Here is a 19,731-nt window from a genome sequence, read left to right as displayed (position 1 = left end):
CATTTTCTGTGCCAGTGGTTTTGACTTTGTCTATACTTTAGAATCACATACAAAACTTTAAAAGAAAAACACCAATGCTCAGGACCCACCTGAAGCCAAGTCCAAATCCCTGAGGGTGGGACCCAGGCACCAGAATTTCTTTTTCAAGTTCCCCCAGTGGTTTTAATGTGCAGCCATAGTTGAGAACCAAATCTTTAAGCTACGCAACTGCAAGTCACAAAGAAATAGTGCAGTGATCGAAGTCGTTGCAAGAGGAAGCCCATCCCAAATTTAGAGTTGGCTATGGTTAATTCACAGAGCGGTTCATTGCCCTGGGTATAATTAGTTGACTTGAACACATGTACATGACTAGATATGGTGATTACTTTAGACATTTGGCAATGATTCAAAACATAAATATGTTGAATAGGACTTAACGAGATTTAAAAAAGTTATTAGTCACAGGTCAAATTTATTCACACTAGTTCTTTAATGGTCTATGGCTTAAGAAGTTATATATTTGCTTTCTTTTTCTCTTCCTTTAACTGTAATAAATGAGACAACCTCATGGGGGTGGGGGGTGGGTGTCCTTACTCCCTTTTGTTCTAAGAAGTGATTTCCTAAGTGGTTTCTTGGAGGGGTGGGTCATGAAGAAGGAAGGCTGAAGGTGATTCGGACCCAGGACAGGCGGCTAATCCACACATTCTACAGAGGGAATGGGTGGGGAACATAGGCCTTCAAAAAAGACATAAGGTGAGGCAAAGAGAAGATCTAGGAAGCCAAGATGCAACAGGAATGGGAATTGGGTGCTGCCTAATTGCAAGGGCATGTGGAAACCTTCTGCTTAGGTACCAGACTCTGGCACTATATTTTGGTGACATTGAAATTTTCCATCATTAATTGCCTACAAGAATTCCCAAAATGAGCATTTAATTGACCAAAAGCAGAAAGGTGACTGCAAAAGAACAAACTTATGTTCTTATCGGGGCTACAATGCAATCATAACTTGGAATTAAAGAGATATTAGTGATTTGGCAGAGGAAATCTTGACTAAATAGACTGGGATGTTGACCAGCATTTTCTGTAACATAAATATATCTTTCTCCAGTTTTGTCATTTCTTGACTACTATACTTTATAAAATGTCATTTTGTTCAGATAGTTCTTCAAAAACAGTTGCCAGGATCTGAACTGACACCGGAAGAAAGCACTATTTGCAACAAAAAGAGAGATAAAATTTTAGTATTACATAATATGACTGCTTCCAAATGATTTAAAAATCCATGTCCTAAATATTTCAATTTACTTTTTTTGCCAGATCCTTCAAAATTGCCTGGAAGTCACAAAGCATCCTTTTTTATAGTAAATTCTGACTTCTCAATGCCTTGATTAGATATTAGCCATTCACTGGTACACGTGTAATTTCTTTGTGCCTGAACCACTATCTTAAACTAATTAGCAATGTTTTGCCAATTATAACAATGCCTCCAAAGTGATGAACTATCATATAATTTCTATGTCACTATTATGCTTAGCATTTTTCTCCTACATTAATGATTTAAACTTGAAAAAACGTGGTTTCTAAAACCCCGAGATTTGAATTGCTGAGCAGTAAGCAGATAAATTTACAACATTTGTCTTTGGGACACTGAACCTTAAGACTTCAAGCAGATTAATTTACAACATTTGTCTTCAAGACTTTGAACATTAAACTCTACCTAAATTCTGCCTTTCTATATTTCCTGGTTATCTATTATTTTCCTTTCTAAGGTAAATTCATTTGTCAGCAGGTGCATCTTTTAAAAGAGGAGTCATATTTCTAAAAAGAAATTCCTTTTCTAAAACTTGCCAAATTCAAGAATTTGCTGTTTAGGAGACAGGAGTTTTACTGCAGAGAAACGGTAAGTTTGTTTTGGATACTTTAAAAATACTAATATAGAAGTGTTTCCTTTTGGATTGATGTAATTAGATTTTGTTCCATCTAACAGGAAGTTTTCCTATGGACACAAGATGCATCCCCTTTTGGACAGTTTTCCTGCTTGACCCTCAAGCACAGGCTCACAAAGAAGAAAATGTCATTAACTTTAAAAAAGACACACCTTTACTTCTGTAGTTAAGCAACAAGAAGAGTGAAGAAAACCAGGACGAGAAAAAGAAAACGCTTCTTGTAGAACCAGGTGTACTACAAAGCTCAGTTAGTTCACAGACCGAGGACACTGCTTTACATAAGCTGTCGCTCCACTGGGAACTGTTTTCTAAGAGTCTCCCTCTCTGCTCTCCGTCCCTCGAGTCCTAACCAGGTTTTTTCCTTTTTCTTTCTTTCTTTTTTTTTTTTTTGCTTGGGAGAACGAAAAAAAGTAGTTGCCAGGGAAGGAATATTCGGTACATTTCACGGAGGGTTTTCTATTTTCAGTAAGTTTTACCGTTCCCCAGATGGCTCCCGATTGTCCCTAGGCTCACAGTTACTAAGCTCCCTCTAGACCCATTTGAGAACCTGTTTCATGGAAACTAGGAGCCTTCGGTACCTCCCCAAAATGGAACCACAGAGAATTTCGCATTTGATTCCGCGTCGTCTGTCGACCCTCAAAAGCTCATGTTTGGACTCCAAGTTAAAAATGTCTGTTAGAGTTAAAAAAAAAAAAAAAGTCTGCTAGAGTTAAAACACCTTCCCGGAGGCTAAAAGTCCCCCTCGACCTCTCGAGAGGAGCTGTTGACGCGGCCAGTGGGAGCTCAGACCCTGACCGCGCTCCGGGTAGGGGCCCCACTGGCTTTAAGCGGAGGAAAAGTTAACTCTGGGCTCCTTGGAGTTCCGCGAAGCCCGTCCTGTAGGCCAGCAAGACAGGTGTGTAAAGAAAGCCTCAGGGCGACACAGGTGGCGGGACGCGCAGCCACCCGAAGGACCGGGCCGCGGGGCTCCCGGATGTACCACTCCCGGTGTGAGGGCAGCCTCGGACCGCTCTCCTGCTCCGTGCCCACCCCGCGCGGGGTCCGGCGCTGTGCCCCCCAAACCTCCAGCCTTCCGCCGGCGCGGGGCGTCCTTACCTTAGGGTTGGTGAGGAGCTGATGCTCGTCGCTGTGCAGCAGAGCCCTGGAGTTGGACTCGGAGTTGTTCACGTAGACCTGGACGCAGGGGTACTGCGAGGTGCCGCGGCAGTCGGCGCCACAGGTGAAGGTGCACTCGAACACCTCGCCGATCTGCTGCACCGACAGCACCGTGCAGTTGGCCGCCGTGGCTTGCAGAGCCTGCAGCGCGGGACTGAGCCAGCAGAAGCCGAAGATGAAGAGTGACACTACGCCGGAGATTATGAGAAACAAGCCGAGCCGGATGCTCTTGTCTTCGGCTTCCGTGTACTCGTAAGCCACCCGGAGCTTCGCCATCGCCCCCGGCTCCGGCGGCTGGCGCGCTCCCCCCGCCCCCGGCCGCCCCCGGCGTCGAGCCCGCCCGCCTCGGGCGGGAGGGGCGCCGCCGCCGCGCCGCAGCAGGGGAGTGGGCGGCGAGGGGCGCGAGAACAAAGGCGCCGAAGCCGGCGCAGCCCCGGCGGCCGCGGCGCCCCCCACGCCGGCCGCCGCCGCCCGGCCCCGAGGCTCGCGGGGCTCGCGGGGCTTCAGGGCCTCCTGGACCCGCGGGCGCCGGGAGCGCACGGGCGGCTCGTGCCTCCAGCGCCCCCTGCCAGCCGCCGCCCCCGCGTTCTCCCCGCCTCCGCCACCCCGCCTCCTCTCGCCCGGGGTCTTCCGGGCTCCATCGCCCGCCCGCCGCTCCTCCGCGGACTCGCGGGGCCGCTGCCGCGAGCCCAGGGGCTCCCGGGCGCGGAGGCGGCCCCGCCCCGCCCCGCCCCGGCCCCGCCCCGCTGCCCCGCCCCGGGCGTGACTCGCGGGCGAGCACCCGGGAGAGCGGCAGCTGGCGCTCCGAATCCTCGTTAGAGCCCCTGGGAGGGACGTTCGCAAGACACGCGGAGGATCGATCGAGCCTGAAGCAGTGAAAGTTTAGAAAAAAAAAAAGAGGGAGCGGGTGTTGTGCAAGCGCAGCGGCGGGAATCTTGAACTCCGGGCGGGAACTGGCCAGCGCGGGGAGCCCCCTGGTCCCGCGGCCGCGGGGCGGCCGGGCGGGGCGCGCGGGGAAAACGGCCTCCGGCACCGGCGGCCTGGGGCGGAAGCTCCGGCGAGCGGCGCGCTGGGGATCCGGGGACCCCGTGTGAGCCGTCCCGACCTCCCTCGGCGAGCGCTGACTGTCCGGCCGCGGGCGCCCCCAGCCCCAACCCCAGTCCGGCCCGGGCGGCGGCAGCACAGGAGAGACACCCGCGGAGTCACGCCGGGTTTGCTGTGGAGGTAGCACGCGTGGGTGCAGGAGCCTGCGACCCGCGAGACCGGGTCCTGCGTCCCGGGTGGACCTGCGGCAGCTTAGGTCTTGGGCAGCCGGTCGACCCCAGCTCCGTGTGCCCCCAAGCCTGGGGCTGAGTAGGGACCAAAGGCAATGCGTGGAGAGGCTTGCAGCCCTGGAAGGCGACACCACTTTCCCCAGCAGGACGTCCCCTCGCTCCGACTCTGGAGAACAGAATCGTGTCTATTCTGTTTCCCTCCTTAGGAGTCTTGCCACCCTTGGCCCACCCCGGATTTGTAGATGAGCTTTCCAGGAGCGCTGTGCAAGGCGACGGCAGCGTGCAGACCCACTTTGGGACAGGTACTGTTTTTCTAGAGCTGCTTTCTGCTCTTTTAATTCTTCCCCTTGCTCCCTCCACCCCCACCTCGCCCATGCGCACCTTCAGCCGCTTTTTCGTGACTCTTTTTTTGTAAGATTATCTTTTTTCCAAACCACACTTCTATTATAATATCAAACTGGAGAACTATTTCGACCTATATTTTGAAGAATCAGAAGGTTCACTTCCTTGCAAAATATATAAACATGTCTTTTCTTTATTTACAAGTCCCAAATGAATATGCTGTTAATTAAATTCTGTTTCTGAGGAATATGGAAACACCGTAGGGTGGAATTCCTGACTTCTGTTTCTTGGTTTTCAAATGTTACTTAACTGGTATTGATACCTTTCAACTGCAGTTCTGATAAGGTACTTCGAAGTACCACATTCCTTCATGTGGAAGGTAATAGTATTTCCAAGTAAGGGACAAAGCGAGTGTAATTACAGGAAGACCCTGATTTTTTAGATTTTAATAATAAATTAAGAGGACACAGGGTTTGGAGAACTACATCAGGAAGACTCTTTGTATTTAAGACCTTTCGAGTTTTGAGAAAGTAGATTTCTTTTTTTACCTAGGAATTATGTTATATTCTTCTCGTTCTGTTGGCATACAGACAACTGTTAGTGTGATTACATTATCTGAAAGGAAAAGTGCGTTTAATAGTTGAAAAAGCTTAACCTGAGATCTTCAGTCGGAAACTTTTTCCTCCTGCAGGTTATAAAGATCTTTTTCAGGAAGGGGAAAAGCCTGTCTAAGATGTGAGGTAGTGGTGAGCAAATTACAGGACCCAGTTATTCTAGTTTGGTGCGTGGAGCAACATAACCTTGAGACAGAATTAACTCTTATTAGTGTTGATAGAACACAGGGATAGGGGTATTTAAGTTTAATGAATATGATTCATTTTTCAATGACTCCAGAGCTGGAAGAGTTCTGTGAATGAGCTCTCTGACTCAAAACTGAAGCAAGATGGTCTTCTATGTCTACAGAATAAATAATCAGAAAAGTCTCTGTCCTAATTTAACCTAAACTCCTAAGAGCTTTTAAATCCTTTTTTTCCCCTCCAAGTTCTGCATTTAGTTACTTTCTTTCATTATAAATTATTCTTAAAGTATCTGAAGAAACTGTTGCCATCTAACCTTGTGTTCTTCAAAATTTTACTTTTTTCTTACTATTTCATATTTTTAAGTTAGCTTGTTCTCTTCTGAACCCTTTCATTTTCTTCATGTCTTCCTTATTGAAAGTTAAAGATGTCAAAAGACTTCCCAAATTAAGTCAGTTTCTATTTTATCCTTAATGGAACACTGTGTGTGTTACTAGCTTCATTTACTTGAGGTGGGGCTGCCATATCACGTCTCCGGGGAAGACTGGATTGGTCAGCCCCTGAGTTTCTGAAAAGGGGTCACCATTGACTCTTTAAGTTAGAATAGTAGTAAGAACCCTGGCTGGGGACCTCAGAGCTGCTACTCTGAGGTCACATAGCATCTTGTTTCCTGTGGAGGGCAGAAGCATCACAGAAAAAAGAACTAGTCCTTTCTTTGTAGTTTTTCCACCAATTAAGATTAAATATTGTAATACTCAGAACCAGACTGACTTATTTAATGCTCATTACTGTCCGCAGCAATGTTTTCAGGAGAATCATGGCCAAACCTTGATGTTCTCTTTAAAAGAAAATAAAACCTATCTAAACAAGATCATTAAAACCTTTGTTATTGATAATTTGTGCTCATGATCTTCTTCAAGAAGTCCTGTGACTGATGCTCAAGTTGCAATATACAATTTCATATGTATGTATGCATTTATTAAAAGATTCTAAAAAGAATTATCATTAAGGAGGACTTTGGTATCCTAGAAATAGAATTTAAAGCATGTTGGGAAAGATGTTTACACACAGTTTTAAAAATAGGCACATTGTGAAAGTTTTTCAGTAACGAATTGCTACTATATACTTGAATAGCTAAAATAGGAGAGAAAATATTATGTCATCACCTTTTCTCATTAAAATTCATATTCTGCATAGGATTTAGGTGTTTACAACTGGAATAATTAGATAAGAATGAGAAGAATAAAAGCGTGAATGACCCAACAAAGAAAACCATGTAGAAAATCTTTTTCAGTCAGCTTATGTAATTGTAGATCTTTTTATTGTCACAGAAATTTAGGCTTCCTTTTTATTTGGTCTTAACTTAAAAATGTTTACAGTTGTACTAAATTATTTCCAGCTCGCTGATATCAAGAAATTAACTTTCTTGCCATGTCATTGTGAATGTTAAATATTTATTAGGCTCAGAATTTTCAATTCAAAATAAATTTATGTGGCCACTATTTTTTCTAATTAATTTTTTTCTGTCCATAAACTTTACCTATTATATTCAGCATATTGAGAACACTACTTAACTATTTCCAGATATTTATAATCATATTAGAACAGGAAGGGTTTTTAAATATCACCTAGTTCAACATTAAGCGGGAAAGGATGCTCCCAAAGGCCCCATAATTTGTTTGAAATAGTAAAGAACGATCATTAAAAATATTTTTTTAAAGTTCAAATTTGTTTGCATACAGCCTTTTCTTGCAATTGAGAAAGGAAGACAAAAGGACAGAAAATCACTTCATGTTAGTAAATTCGTAATACCAAAATGGAAGTTCTGGCTAGATTTCCTGAATTTTCACCACCTGTTAAATTTAGTCTTTAATGTTAACGGAAGTGAACTTCTGTGAGATATATATATATGTATATATATGTGTGTGTGTGTATATATATATATATGAACTTTTATATATACATATATATATATATATATATATATATATATATATATATATATATATATATATACAGATGGTTGTAAAACGGAAATCAGATTTGGAATGAAAACAAGAAGCTGAGAGGTTTTGGTCAACATTAACCGTAAATAGACATAAATAACTGATGTTCCTAGACTGTTTCCTCCTCATATGAAAGGGTTAGACTGGAAGATAAGTTTTAGCATTCTATGAATTTTATTCTAAGTTGTTTTTTTTCTTGCCATGTTCTTAAGAAACTTGGGTATGACTAATAGCCCATAGTCAAGTTAAAAGATCTTTTAATAATTCCAAAATATAGTGAGTGCCTTTTTTGCTCAATAGCTAATGGAGAGTACAAGTGTCTTTGGAAAAATGGACACCCAATATAAACAAATGCTCTAATTTAATCTTCCCACGAAATGAAGAGGGAACAAGAGACTGCTTTTCCCAAGGGTGCAGACATGCTGACAGTACCGGATTACAAGGCCCAGTCTTTTTCTACAATACGTGCCATCTGTGTTTAGTAAGAAGGGTAGTTAATACAAATGGATTTAAAATATGCTTATGTATTTATAGTAAAGTTCGGCCTGATCAACACCCATATTGTGAAACCTGACTGAAGGGAAATACTAGTAAAGGATGAAGGAGCTGATGATTTAGTTCCGACCTTGTTTAATTTTACTCTGAATCACTTGTTGAAAAGTGCTCTTTATCAGGTGCATAGCAAATATAAAGTAGTACTGTTTAATGAAGGAGAGGTATGTTAAGTGTAGTATTTAGGTTTCAGACAGGCCTGTTAGAAATTCAACCTAGATTCAAAGTAGAAGTAAACACAGGAACAATTAGATGTTAATAAAACAAGTCATTAAATAATTCTAGGGTAGTAGCCTATCCTCCTGTTAATGAAGGAAACTGCCTAATACTTCTAAAAATTCTCTTGTTTTTGCTAGAACACTTCCAGGGATGAAAAATTCATTAACTCCTAATGGTACCCATTTGATTTTTGGACATAAAAAAATTATGACGTAGTACTTACCTGTAAATTGAAATCTGCCTTGCCAAATCATCCATCTAAAGGTTCTTATTCTACCTTCTGGTGTTATGTGAGATACAGATAATCTGCTTTACCAGTGACTGACTCCACTTCAGATGTGGGAAGAAAACTATCATGTCCCTCGTAGGCCTTATCTTCTTATACTAATCTTTTCATACGATTTAGAAAAACTAAAGTCATTTCCTTACCCAAAAATGTTTAGAGTTGGAAAGGATACCCAGTTTTAACATTATTTTTTTAAAAATTCTGAACCTTTCTTTTCCAGACTATACACACCTAGGATGATGGATTTTGTTGTTCATTAATTAACACTCTCATTGCAAATGTAGAGAAAATCTGGGAAAGTGATTTTGGTGCATTTTCTAGAGAATTTGGACTCCAAATAGTGATGTGAAGTCAATTCATTTAATACCCAAATATTAAATCATTCAGAGTGAACTGAAAACAATTTTACGGAATTTTATATTAAAAAGAGGAAATCTGGAAATAAAAAACTGAGGTATAACTCATTCAATAAAGGGACAAAGGGACAAACTTTATTTTGAAGATAGTAGCTATCTGAAGACAAAACATTTCCTAATACATTCAAAATAAACATGCCTCACTCTCAGGAGCGGAAATATTTAACAGTTTCAAATTTTAAGACAGCCCATTTTTCATGCAACTGTTACATATGGTAATTAAAATGTCTTAAAATAGATTTTCCCTATGTAACAGACTTAAAGGTAGCTTCCTTTAACATTCTGGCTGTCCCACATCTTTATTTTTATACAAAAGATGAAATTTATTTATGTCATTCCTGCATTAAACTTTTTTCCCCACCGAGTTGTATATTTCTGAATATTAATCAGTGCTTAATTTTTCATTATAAATATTAATAAGGCTGATCCTAAAAAGAATCTAGCAGACTCAGCCATTTGTTGACATTAGCTACCAACCACCCTTGAAATTTGATGCATTTCTTCCAAGATGTTTAAAGAACTCTCGTGTTATTACTAAAATTATCTTCACTATGTGCTAGAGAATAAATAGATTGGCCTGGAAGAAAAACATCACTTTTTAGAACTTGTAAAAATTAAATTATGTTCAAAATGTTACTTAGGCTAAATACAAATGCAAATTACTGTAACATTATGTTTCAGTATATGCTTATGAAAATTAAGAGACTAGCTCTGATTCATGGTGAAAAATTCTGTTTTTCTCAGCTACTTTCTTCAATTATTGATTAAAGCAGCTATCACTTTGGGCATAAGTAGGGCCACTTTTATTTCACCTTCTTTAACAAAAATGTCAAAACATGTTTCTGGTGTGGTTGATGCCTATCAAGCTTTGGAAATGGAAACAAATCTTACGAAGAATGAAAAATCAGTTTTGCTGTATTAGAAGAAAAGTAGTTTATTAAAGTATGTTGGCATGTGTCAACTGGTGATCATTAAGCTATTAGGGTTTGCTGCAAAAATCTGGGTTTTCAACAGATAGGAAGTTATGACAATGAGGAAGACGATTGTGAATTTCATGTCATTTTCAAGAAGTTATTTAAGTAAGGAAAAACTGCATGGCAAACATCTGGAAATGATTAGCTTTTTAAGACTGAGTATTGAATTCTCATGGTAAAGAAACATCATTAAAGTCGTTAGGCCATAGTATTGATACAACAGGATGACTGGATGAAAAAAAACCTTTCATTTGATGGACATAAGAGTTGATAATGCACTTTTTTTAAATGCAAACTGAAGTGGAAATCTAAGATCTAGCAAAAATTTCCCACAGTAAATACCTTAAGGTATTTAAGAACATCTTTGCTGTGTTATCCTTGGAAATGGATTTAGCTTTCCTTGTATACTGCTCTAATAAATACTATTGTAATAATGTGGTTTCTGCACTAGAACATTGGATACAGGAAAAAGTAATGAATGACTCTGATACATAGGAATGCATTATCTCAAGATTTAGTTGGACTTCACCAGAACCTTAAGATTTTATTCGAATTAGTACTTGTACAGCAGGCAAAATATAGTTTAAGTGTAATTGGTAGTTCACTAACTTCAGAAATGACTTATGGTATTTACTAATGTATGTATTCCTGGCCTCTCCATAGACATTTGGACATCAGAGTATCTGAATATAAGGCCTGAAATTAACATTTTTAACATGCTCCCCTGGTGATTCTAATGCACAGTAAGTTTGAGAATTACCTAGCTAGGGGATGACTGGTCTGGTGAATTCCTACAGCTATCATAGTCCAAATTGAGCTTTTTATACATCAAATTTAATGCTCAGATTTTTAAAAAGTATTATTGCTTTAAGTAGTTTTTGTGATCACTAGTGTAGCAGAAAAAAAGACTGAACACTAATGTAGTGTATCATTTCAAGCTAAACATTTACGTCAGAACTTGTCAAAAACTCTTGCCTCCTTTGAATATAGAACATACATACATACATACATCTGGTGAATATCCAGACATGATTTACTGTTGTGCTTTACTCATGTTTCACATTCTTATTACTAAAGTATAAAAAAAGGTTAAGTTGAATAAAGTTGCCTTCTGTAACTCAATTTTGATATATTTCCAAAGATAGAGCAGGAATTTAAAATAAACCTTATCCATGACTCACAGAAGAGCACTTGGTCAGTATTTTTAAGTGTATATTATTTTGCCCTGGTGACACATTCCTCAACTTCAGATCAAGAAATGGGTATCAACATCTTCAAAAGCTGAAAAGAGGCTTAGAAGTTAACAATTCCAACTTTTTACTCAGTCTCCTCAATAGCAGTTCTGACAGTCGTTTCTGCGTGAACATTTGTGTTGATGGAATTCTCCCTTCCTGAGGCAGGCAGTACTGTGGGACAGCACCATAAGACAGGACCAACATCTGCCTCACTCAGCTTCCACCACTGGTTTAAGACTTGCCCTCTTCCTTATTTAAGCCCTTCTGTACTCGAAGACAGTTATCATGTCTTCCCTTAGTTGTCTCTTCTTCAAGGTCTACATCTCATTAATTCTAAGATGCACATTCTTTCCACACATTGCATCTTTGAAACTGGCATGAATTTTGTTAATTGGTGGCTTGTCAGTTTAATTGAGCTATTTTTTCTTCTATAGTAGTACATAAAATAACAGTGTACCATATGATTGTTGGCAATTAGGTTTGCTGAAATACGGTAATTATCCCACTTCAACATTTTTTCAATAAATGACAAAAACATTCAAAATTACCCAACTCCACTCTTTACCTTAACACGTTAACACTGTCTAACCAGTCTCTCCTTGGTTATGTTCTATGAGGTTGAATCTAATGCCTTACAAAACAACTCATTTCAAAATCTTAATTAACTAGCTGTTTTAATATTGTACTGCAATTTTCTTATTGGTCCTAGTTTTGCTTTCAGCCACACAAATGAACTTGCCTTTCACTGACAGCTGGTGAATTTGATATGTAATACCATGTTCCTGAGGTTTACTTTCGAATGCCAAGTGTTCCTACTACCCATTTTTGTTTTTTTTTGGAGGAGGGTATATTTAGAAATTTAATGTAAAGTGGGGACACTAAAACCTACTTTAGGACGCCATGCTAAAGACAAGATACAATAATGCATGTCAAAAACTTAGTGTGTTGCTTGGCCATTAGAAGTGTGCCACATCCTCTTCTGCCTTCCTGTCATGGCGGCTCTTAAAATACAGCAGACTTCCTACCTTGCTTTGAGCACCATACTTCTTAATATAGCTGAAGATTACATTCATATTTCTGGCAACAGAGTTAGTTTACACTGACCTACATAGGCCCCACTCTTCGGCCATGTTATATATCCCCCACCCTTTATTTAAATCTTTTAGCAGCCAAAGTGTAAAACTAAGCAACTATCCTGATTCTGTGCATCCTACTTGATGCAACTCAACACACAAATATTACTGGATTAGATTTAGTTCCCAGTTTTGACTTTCACTGTATTTGCTTTGTCTAGATTTGCCATTTATTCATAGTTATGATTTAATTGGTAATGCTAGTGGCAAGAAGAAAGCCTTGTGACCTGTCATTAGGATCTAGCTTTTAAAGATACTGAAATATGTCTGGCTTATCTCTTTCCACAGACCTTCTTAATGAAGCCAGTTAACTGACATTTCTACATCTTCATAGAGACAAAACATGGTTAAGAGAACATTAAATATGGACATCCCTTCTTTGCACACAGGAATGTTTAAATTTTCAGCAACATTTTCCAAAATTGATGCTGTTAAGCATATCTAAGTTAAATAAGTTGAGCCCTCCTTTCCAGCCATGCTTAGATGCCACACATTTTAAGAGCAATGGGTGTTCAAGAGAATGGAAGATTTGTGGCTTTTGATTGAAGGATTCAGAGAAAATAGTCAACTAGAATGGGTAGAGTGGGAGAATTCTGGAAATTAATTGAAAATGCTTAAAAAGATTCTTTTAAAAATGAAATTACAGCAGAGTAAATTGTTTCAAAGCCTGATGCTTTAATTTGTATTTTTCAAATTAAAATATCAATTTATAGCAATCAGGATGTATTTATCAAACACCTACTGTGTCCCAACTTCAGTGGCAAAAAGGAAAAGACCAGTTAAGTGGTTGGCTTTATATGTACTCTATGAATTCAACTAAACTTTCAGTTCTTAATTAAACTTGTTACATATCAGGAAAACTATCTGTGCAGTGAAAAGTCCCTCAAAGTGAAGTTTTACCATATATAGTGTCACCACAGAGGACTTCCCTTTGCAACTATATAGCTTTTTGTTTCCAGAAAGCCAATTACAGGATTATCACAAAAAATTAACATTATACCTGTATGTCACTAGTTATATATTAACAGCATGGAATAAGAATGAAAATGTGAAATTAGTTCAAGTTACCTCCCAAATATGTATAACCACAAGTTATAAGACCAAGGAATGTAACAGTGTTATATTCAAGAGTTTAATACAGTACTTTAAAGGTTTCAAATAGAATTTTAAAACTTGGATTTGAAGTCCAGAGCCTGGTAATTTCTGATGTTAACAAGTTATAAAAAGTTGCTTTACATGCAAGAGTTTTCTCGTTCTGATGACTGGGGGTAAACAAAATCCAGAAGACTAGAAAAGTGTGCACTTAAAACTTTCTATATGTCAGTTAAACAGTTAAAGTCAACACAGTAAACCACTTGGTAAGAGCTACCTTGCTTTTCTGAGTCATTCACACAGTAGCAATCATGATCATGGCAACATTATATATATACAGTTGTTTGTACTCATAATAAAGAGGTCCTTCCATTTTCTACCTTTCTCATGGTTCTGTAGGAAAAGTTACACTTTAACAAGTAAATTATTTAAAAAAGTAATCTTTAAAAATCAGTTTATAGTATTTGACTCTGGTTTATGCCAAACAGGGTATGTGTTAGGTTTTCTGTACAATAATTAGAACTATAATCACCTAAGTGCCATCTTTCCTACAAAGGAGGTGCTTTGGTTTAAATCTGAAAGATTAAAAAATCCTGGTATTTTTGTTTTTTGTATTTCAAAATACATAGAAAAATGTCTACCTTAAGTATATTCCTGATACACAAACAGCAATGATATAAATGTTTCATTTTCAAACATGATTTGGTAAATGTCAACACTTCCACTCTTCATCATAGAAAAATACGTTAAAAATGAAAATTTAAATAAAAACTGCCATTTTTACTCTCTCTAGTTGTTTTTGTAGCTTCAGTCTTCAGACATTTTAAAATATGGTATTTACCTTTAGATGGAAAAGAACCCATCAACTTGTAAATGTGAAATATCCAGGCCAGCAAACTGAAGGGAAAGTCAACCCACCTCCACTTTTGGCTTACCTTAATTTGCATATTACTTCTTAAAGATAAATCTCAAGGTCTATCAAGAAGTTTCTCATAAATTTCTCACAAAAGAAAACTATTTTGATTGGGTTCCAAGAGTGTTCAGGAAATTTTATTTCTAATGTTGCCATAATTCACTTAAAAATAGTTTTCTCTGCTTTGAACTTGGTTAATACTGTCTACATTATTAACCTACAAGTAAATTGGTATATGGTTCTATTAAACTACTTGTCAAAAGCTGAAAAAAACAACAACTACATTTTAAATTGTTCAGTCACACCATTCAGTTTGATATTTGTAAAACTTCAGGGGTTGTTTTTTTGAAGACGAAATTTCACAATGTCAAATCAAAGTCAACACTGCAGTGAGGAGAGCTTTTCTACTTTATTACAAAGAGAAGAAGCCTTTATGTGGTCAGAAAATACAAGATTGATCTTTTTTTCTCTTCCTATGAAACGCTGCTGTTCAAACAGCCAGAGTGAATTGTCTTAGTTCACTTCTTTAAGTCCCATCACATTCACTTGGGTATGGATGTCCTTGGCTGCTGAAAATCTGGCCCTTAGTGAACAGGGCGACAAAGTCCCCTGACCAGCAGTTCCAGAATGTCCCATTTTCATATATTGCATCCATGCACACCTCCTAAAAATGAGGTACAGCAGGGCAAACATTTTCCAAAATAGATGTCATATATATAATATATACACATTCGTACATACATACCTTTATTCATGTGATGTCCAAAAATTTAAAAAAAATGTACACATTTATTACAAAATCGTAACAAAGACTGGACAGTGTTTTGCTCATTCTGGAAAGATGAAGCTCAGTAATAACACAACCCCGGAAACCATCCAGCGATTGTGGCAATATCTTTATAAACAGTCAGATATTCTTGCGTTAAGCTTGGTGAAACTGCCTTTCAAAAACAGAAGGGGAAGTAAAATGAAGGAAGCAGACCTTGCTCATCTTTCCAAATGAAATACGAGAAGGATCTTCACATAAAAATGCACAAACATTTGTTATTTTATTACCAATAGTGCTACAATGAACAATGCAAATTTTGTGGTCTAATTTTGAGTCTTTTGTGGGTTTTCTTTTTTACATTTTAGAAACTAAATGGTAAACTTCTGTCAGTGTACTTGCTTGTCTTTATATAGACCCAAGTTTGTCTGCTGGCAAAAAAGAAAACGAGAAAGAATTCAGACCCTGCTCGAACTAGAGAAAAACAAATTACAAATTTAGTTGTTGGGCAGCACATAATTAGTAAGGCAGGACCTCAAATGGTGACCCTCTGCATAAGCCAATTGCCAGATCCTCAAGGAATTAAAACCAGGGTGCCTGAGCCACATCAGTTCTGCAGTTATGTTGAGTATTGTGCTGAGACAGCCATACCCCAAGAAAAGGGAAGTCTTTTTTTAGAAGGCTTGCTGAGCAGGGTTGTAGTTGAAGGTGGATGGCAGGTGAGGCCGTTCTTCTAATTTGTCATATTCCAGATGGAACTCCTATAAAACCAAATTTAAGAATTTAGATGAATTCCTCTCCCTTTGATTTCAGATTTTTGTCAAAATATATTTTACTATATAAACAAATACTTCCATGTAGAGAATGAACATATACACAGAAACAATTACTTCCCCAGTAAGTGAATACAGCTTGGAGAATATGTAGTCTCATAAGTATAAAAGAACAGATTTTTCTGCATAAAAGTCACACACACTACTCATGAACATTTTACGACACTGAAATCCTATGCATTTCTTTTTTGCTCAAAAATAAAAAATTTGAAGGGACAATTATTGTATTACTAATAAAAAGCATTGAAAATTACAGGAAATTTAAAGTAAAGCCTCCTTCAATAAAGTATAAAAATCTACTAATTTTTTTCCATGAAAAAGTTTAGAAATAAGGAATTTTACAAGTTTATCTTAGCAGACTTGTTTTTAAACAAAGTTGTTCTAATCTCATTAAAATCTGGGGAAAACAGTGAACTTAAAATTCACACATCTCCAGACTTCCCATTTCACAAACCCAAAACCCTAAAAAAGATGTAACTGACACCCAAAACTAGATATTGGTTTTGTGGTAGACATATATGAAAATGAACTATATCACTCATTTTAATTAAACTTCCAAAATACTTTAACTTCTTAAGAATGATGAAGCAATTTCTTCATGGTATTTCCCCAGATCAAGAAGAGATGCAGAATATAACTTTGTGTATTAAAAAAAAAAAACCTTTGCAAATCCAAAAAGCAAGAGGTTTTAAAATTACTAAATCTACAACCTGCATTCAATTAGCACAAACTCTCAGTCAATTCCATTTAAAAAATTATGAACCTTAGTATGTATTATGCATTAAAGAAAGCCAACAAATAACATTAAAACCATGGGTTAACAAATTTTACCTTATCTGTCTTGTTTCAAATTGATTCCACATGGATGTTTCCATTATTAAATTAAGTGAAAATTTCATTACTAAAGTAAAATGAAGTTCTAGGTCATAATGACTAACTTTGGAGAAAATCAAGTATTGAAAATTTAAGGATATTACATTAACAATTACAGAAATAACAGGTATAATTTATCAAAAGCTTAATATGTATCAAAACTAGCGATACAACTAATCTTATTCCAATCTTTACAATAACTCTGTAAAATAAATACTATTACCTTCATTTTGAACCTGAGGAAAATGGGGCTCATAGTACCTTGACCAAGTTATATAGATAAGTGGCAAATCTAGAACTAGGATCCAGGCTAGTGTGACATCAAAACCCATGACTTCAGAACACATTATTTTTAATATTTTTACCCAAGATCCAAAATAGAATTACTTGTTACAGCCCTATCCAGAAATAATGTTGAAAAAATTCAGTCAACTGAGAAATGTTTATAAAGAAGGCACCACTGTGACTTTTGAAAGGTTTACTTTATAGGACTTCAGAGTTAACTATAGCACAGAGGTTATTTGCTCATCAATCATAACTTGCAAACTCCAGAATCATCATCAATCACCATACCCTCCACTGTACTGTGTAGGCACTATTCTCTCGCTATCCCTGTCTAGGCTTTAAACTGTATTGTTTGTCTGAAGATGAACATACAAATTAGTGAAGAAATTATCTTTTTATTGTATCATTCTTTAGAAATTAAAATTGACATTTTAGTTCCAACATATGAGTACAGGGTAAAAAGTGTATTTGTAACTGTGACAATTCATTTACCCCACTAAGTTATTATAAAGTTTTGTTCAATTACCCTGTACTCATCATTGTACACTGGTGCATTTACATTGCATTATTAGAACTTCTACAGTAACATCATCAATGCACGCATTTTTCCCCCTACATCTAAAAAAAGAGATCAGTTTAAACCTAGGGAGCATAAGTGTTTTAATATGATAATTAAAATCTTGAAGAACTTTATTATCAGAGACTCAGAAGTTAAATAGGTCCAATTTTGTCTTGCTTACAATATACTGGTATCTCTTTGTTCCCCAACTTTGATTGTTGATAACATCTCTTTTACATGTTTATGTTACATGTACACACACAATACTCATGCACACCTCTGTATAATCTGTTGGGGCAAGAAGTGTGTTGTTTAATATACCACTACCTGCCATCTAAAATAGTGAGTGCCAGGCCCCCAGCAGGTGTGTAACTAATGGCTGATGAATTAGCAAATGCAAGTTTTCTTCATTTGTTTTAGGAACAGAACATTTAATTTTTAAATATTCAAAGAATAGGTATTAGAAGATCTCTCTGTATATTTGCTTTAATGGAAAAAAGGAATTTCCAGATTACAGTTTAATGATTTAAAAGGCTAGAAAGAATTCTAATTCCTAAAACAACTTTTAATGTCTGAGTTTTTCTATTAATAAAATTAGGCTACATTTCTCAAAAGGTTGCAGTGAAGGAGAATGAAATGTATGCACTCGATTTAGATGATCAAATAAAATTATTACAAAAGTGTTAATGACATCACTGATCTAATTACAGAGAAACATACATTGCAGAAATGTTTTTTCAAATCCTCAAAAATCTAACCTTTCTCTTAAATAAGACCTTTTTACTTAAATTTTAGGAAGGAAACAGCAAATAAAGTACAGTTATTAGAAATAAGTTTTACAATTTTGGAAAAAAAAGTGCCTATTACTGATTAACGCATACCACTTAAGCTAATGAAAAAAAATCACGTCAGGCTATGTTACAATAAAAAATCCTAAGCATTAAAAGTCCTACCTGTTATTAGACTTGCAAAGTGAATCAGGTTGAAAAGTCTTAAATAAAAATTTAAGTCTTTAGTTTGAGAAAGCTATTGCTAGTGTAGCTTCCATCCCCTAAAAATTTTCTGTGGATTAAATTAAGAATTTTACTCAAGATTATATATCCTATCTGAATCACCACAATCTTAAATTAGTGGGATATTGAATAATTCTACCTGATTACATCAGACAGAGCACATGACCCACTGACAAATCAAGATGATATTGATAGAAAATAAGGATACTCAGTGTCAAAATTTTTATGTACATAATCACTGACATAGGAAATACTTTACATAAATAATGGGCTGGATCCTAATCTCAGAGTCACAGAACTTTTAGGGAATAAGAAATATTCCTTATTTAAATATAATCTAATCCTTGACCTTACAGTATTATAATTCTTTAATTATCTGAAAATATTAAGGGATTTGCAAAAGAGAAAAAAAGCATCTCACAGAAGATATTGTGAATGTGAAGACCTGATTATGGTCTAGATCAATCAGGTCAATACCTTTCAAAGATATCATGGTAACATGAAGTTATTACTTACACTACTAATTCACACTGTACACTTCTTACAATGAAGCTATTTAATGCATATTCTTTAGCTGTGAATAGTAAACCACACCCACTTTACAGATGGGGACTTTTAGGTTAACGTGAGACATGGCATTTTACTGGGTTTTCTGTAGTTTGGTTAAACTGTTAATATACAATGAAGGGAACAAAATTTCTTAATTCCTAATTTCTGGAAAAACATCAAAAACATACTTTTAAAAAAGAAAAAACAAAAAAAGCCATTGTGAAAAGTTTATTCTTTGAATACATTTTTTATAAGTTTTAAGTTCATGAATTTGTACTTTTAACATAAACAAAAGTGAGCTTTGTATTAATATTTAATAGTAACCAATAACTCTGCTTGCTTTCATCACTATGAAAATTTCTTAAGTATGTCAGTATACATGACCAAGAAATTACATCAAGACAGATTTCTTAGAATAGTTCAATGATATTTCTCAAATTTCTTTTCTAGCTTCACAGCTAAAAAATTTAAAGGAAAATGTTAAATTAAGACAACAGATCAATGGGGAGATCAGATAAAACTTTTTGTGGGAAA

General features: G+C 37.2%; 2 protein-coding genes across 13 annotated transcripts in view; both read right to left on the bottom strand.

The window, feature by feature from the left end:
• The window catches only part of KCNMB4 (potassium calcium-activated channel subfamily M regulatory beta subunit 4), a 54,187-nt gene extending 50,380 nt beyond the window's left edge, over window positions 1-3,807 (bottom strand). For 2 of the 5 annotated variants that reach the window (XR_005031226.2, XR_008992087.1), the window contains exon 1: window positions 3,021-3,802. Coding sequence is in view for 3 of the 5 variants with exons in the window: in XM_036917647.2 (XP_036773542.1) it covers window positions 3,021-3,356 (336 nt within the window). In the remaining 2 variants the exon portion in view is untranslated. Of the gene's footprint in view, window positions 1-3,020 lie in introns of all 5 variants that reach the window. The other 3 variants (XM_036917647.2, XM_036917648.2, XM_036917646.2) reach the window with 3 other exon arrangements.
• Window positions 3,808-13,434: 9,627 nt separating this feature from the next.
• The window catches only part of CNOT2 (CCR4-NOT transcription complex subunit 2), a 115,676-nt gene continuing 109,379 nt past the window's right edge, over window positions 13,435-19,731 (bottom strand). For all 8 annotated transcript variants that reach the window (XM_036917638.2, XM_036917644.2, XM_057486867.1 and 5 more), the window contains one exon: window positions 13,435-15,846. In XM_036917638.2, the coding sequence (XP_036773533.1) occupies window positions 15,760-15,846 (87 nt within the window). In that variant the 3' untranslated portion in view covers window positions 13,435-15,759. The remainder of the gene's footprint in view (window positions 15,847-19,731) is intronic.

This window comes from Manis pentadactyla, chromosome 10, assembly GCF_030020395.1.
Source record: "Manis pentadactyla isolate mManPen7 chromosome 10, mManPen7.hap1, whole genome shotgun sequence".
NCBI classification, from domain to species: Eukaryota; Metazoa; Chordata; class Mammalia; order Pholidota; family Manidae; genus Manis; species Manis pentadactyla.
Note: the sequence above shows the minus strand (reverse complement) of the source record. Positions and strands in the feature narration are given on the sequence as shown.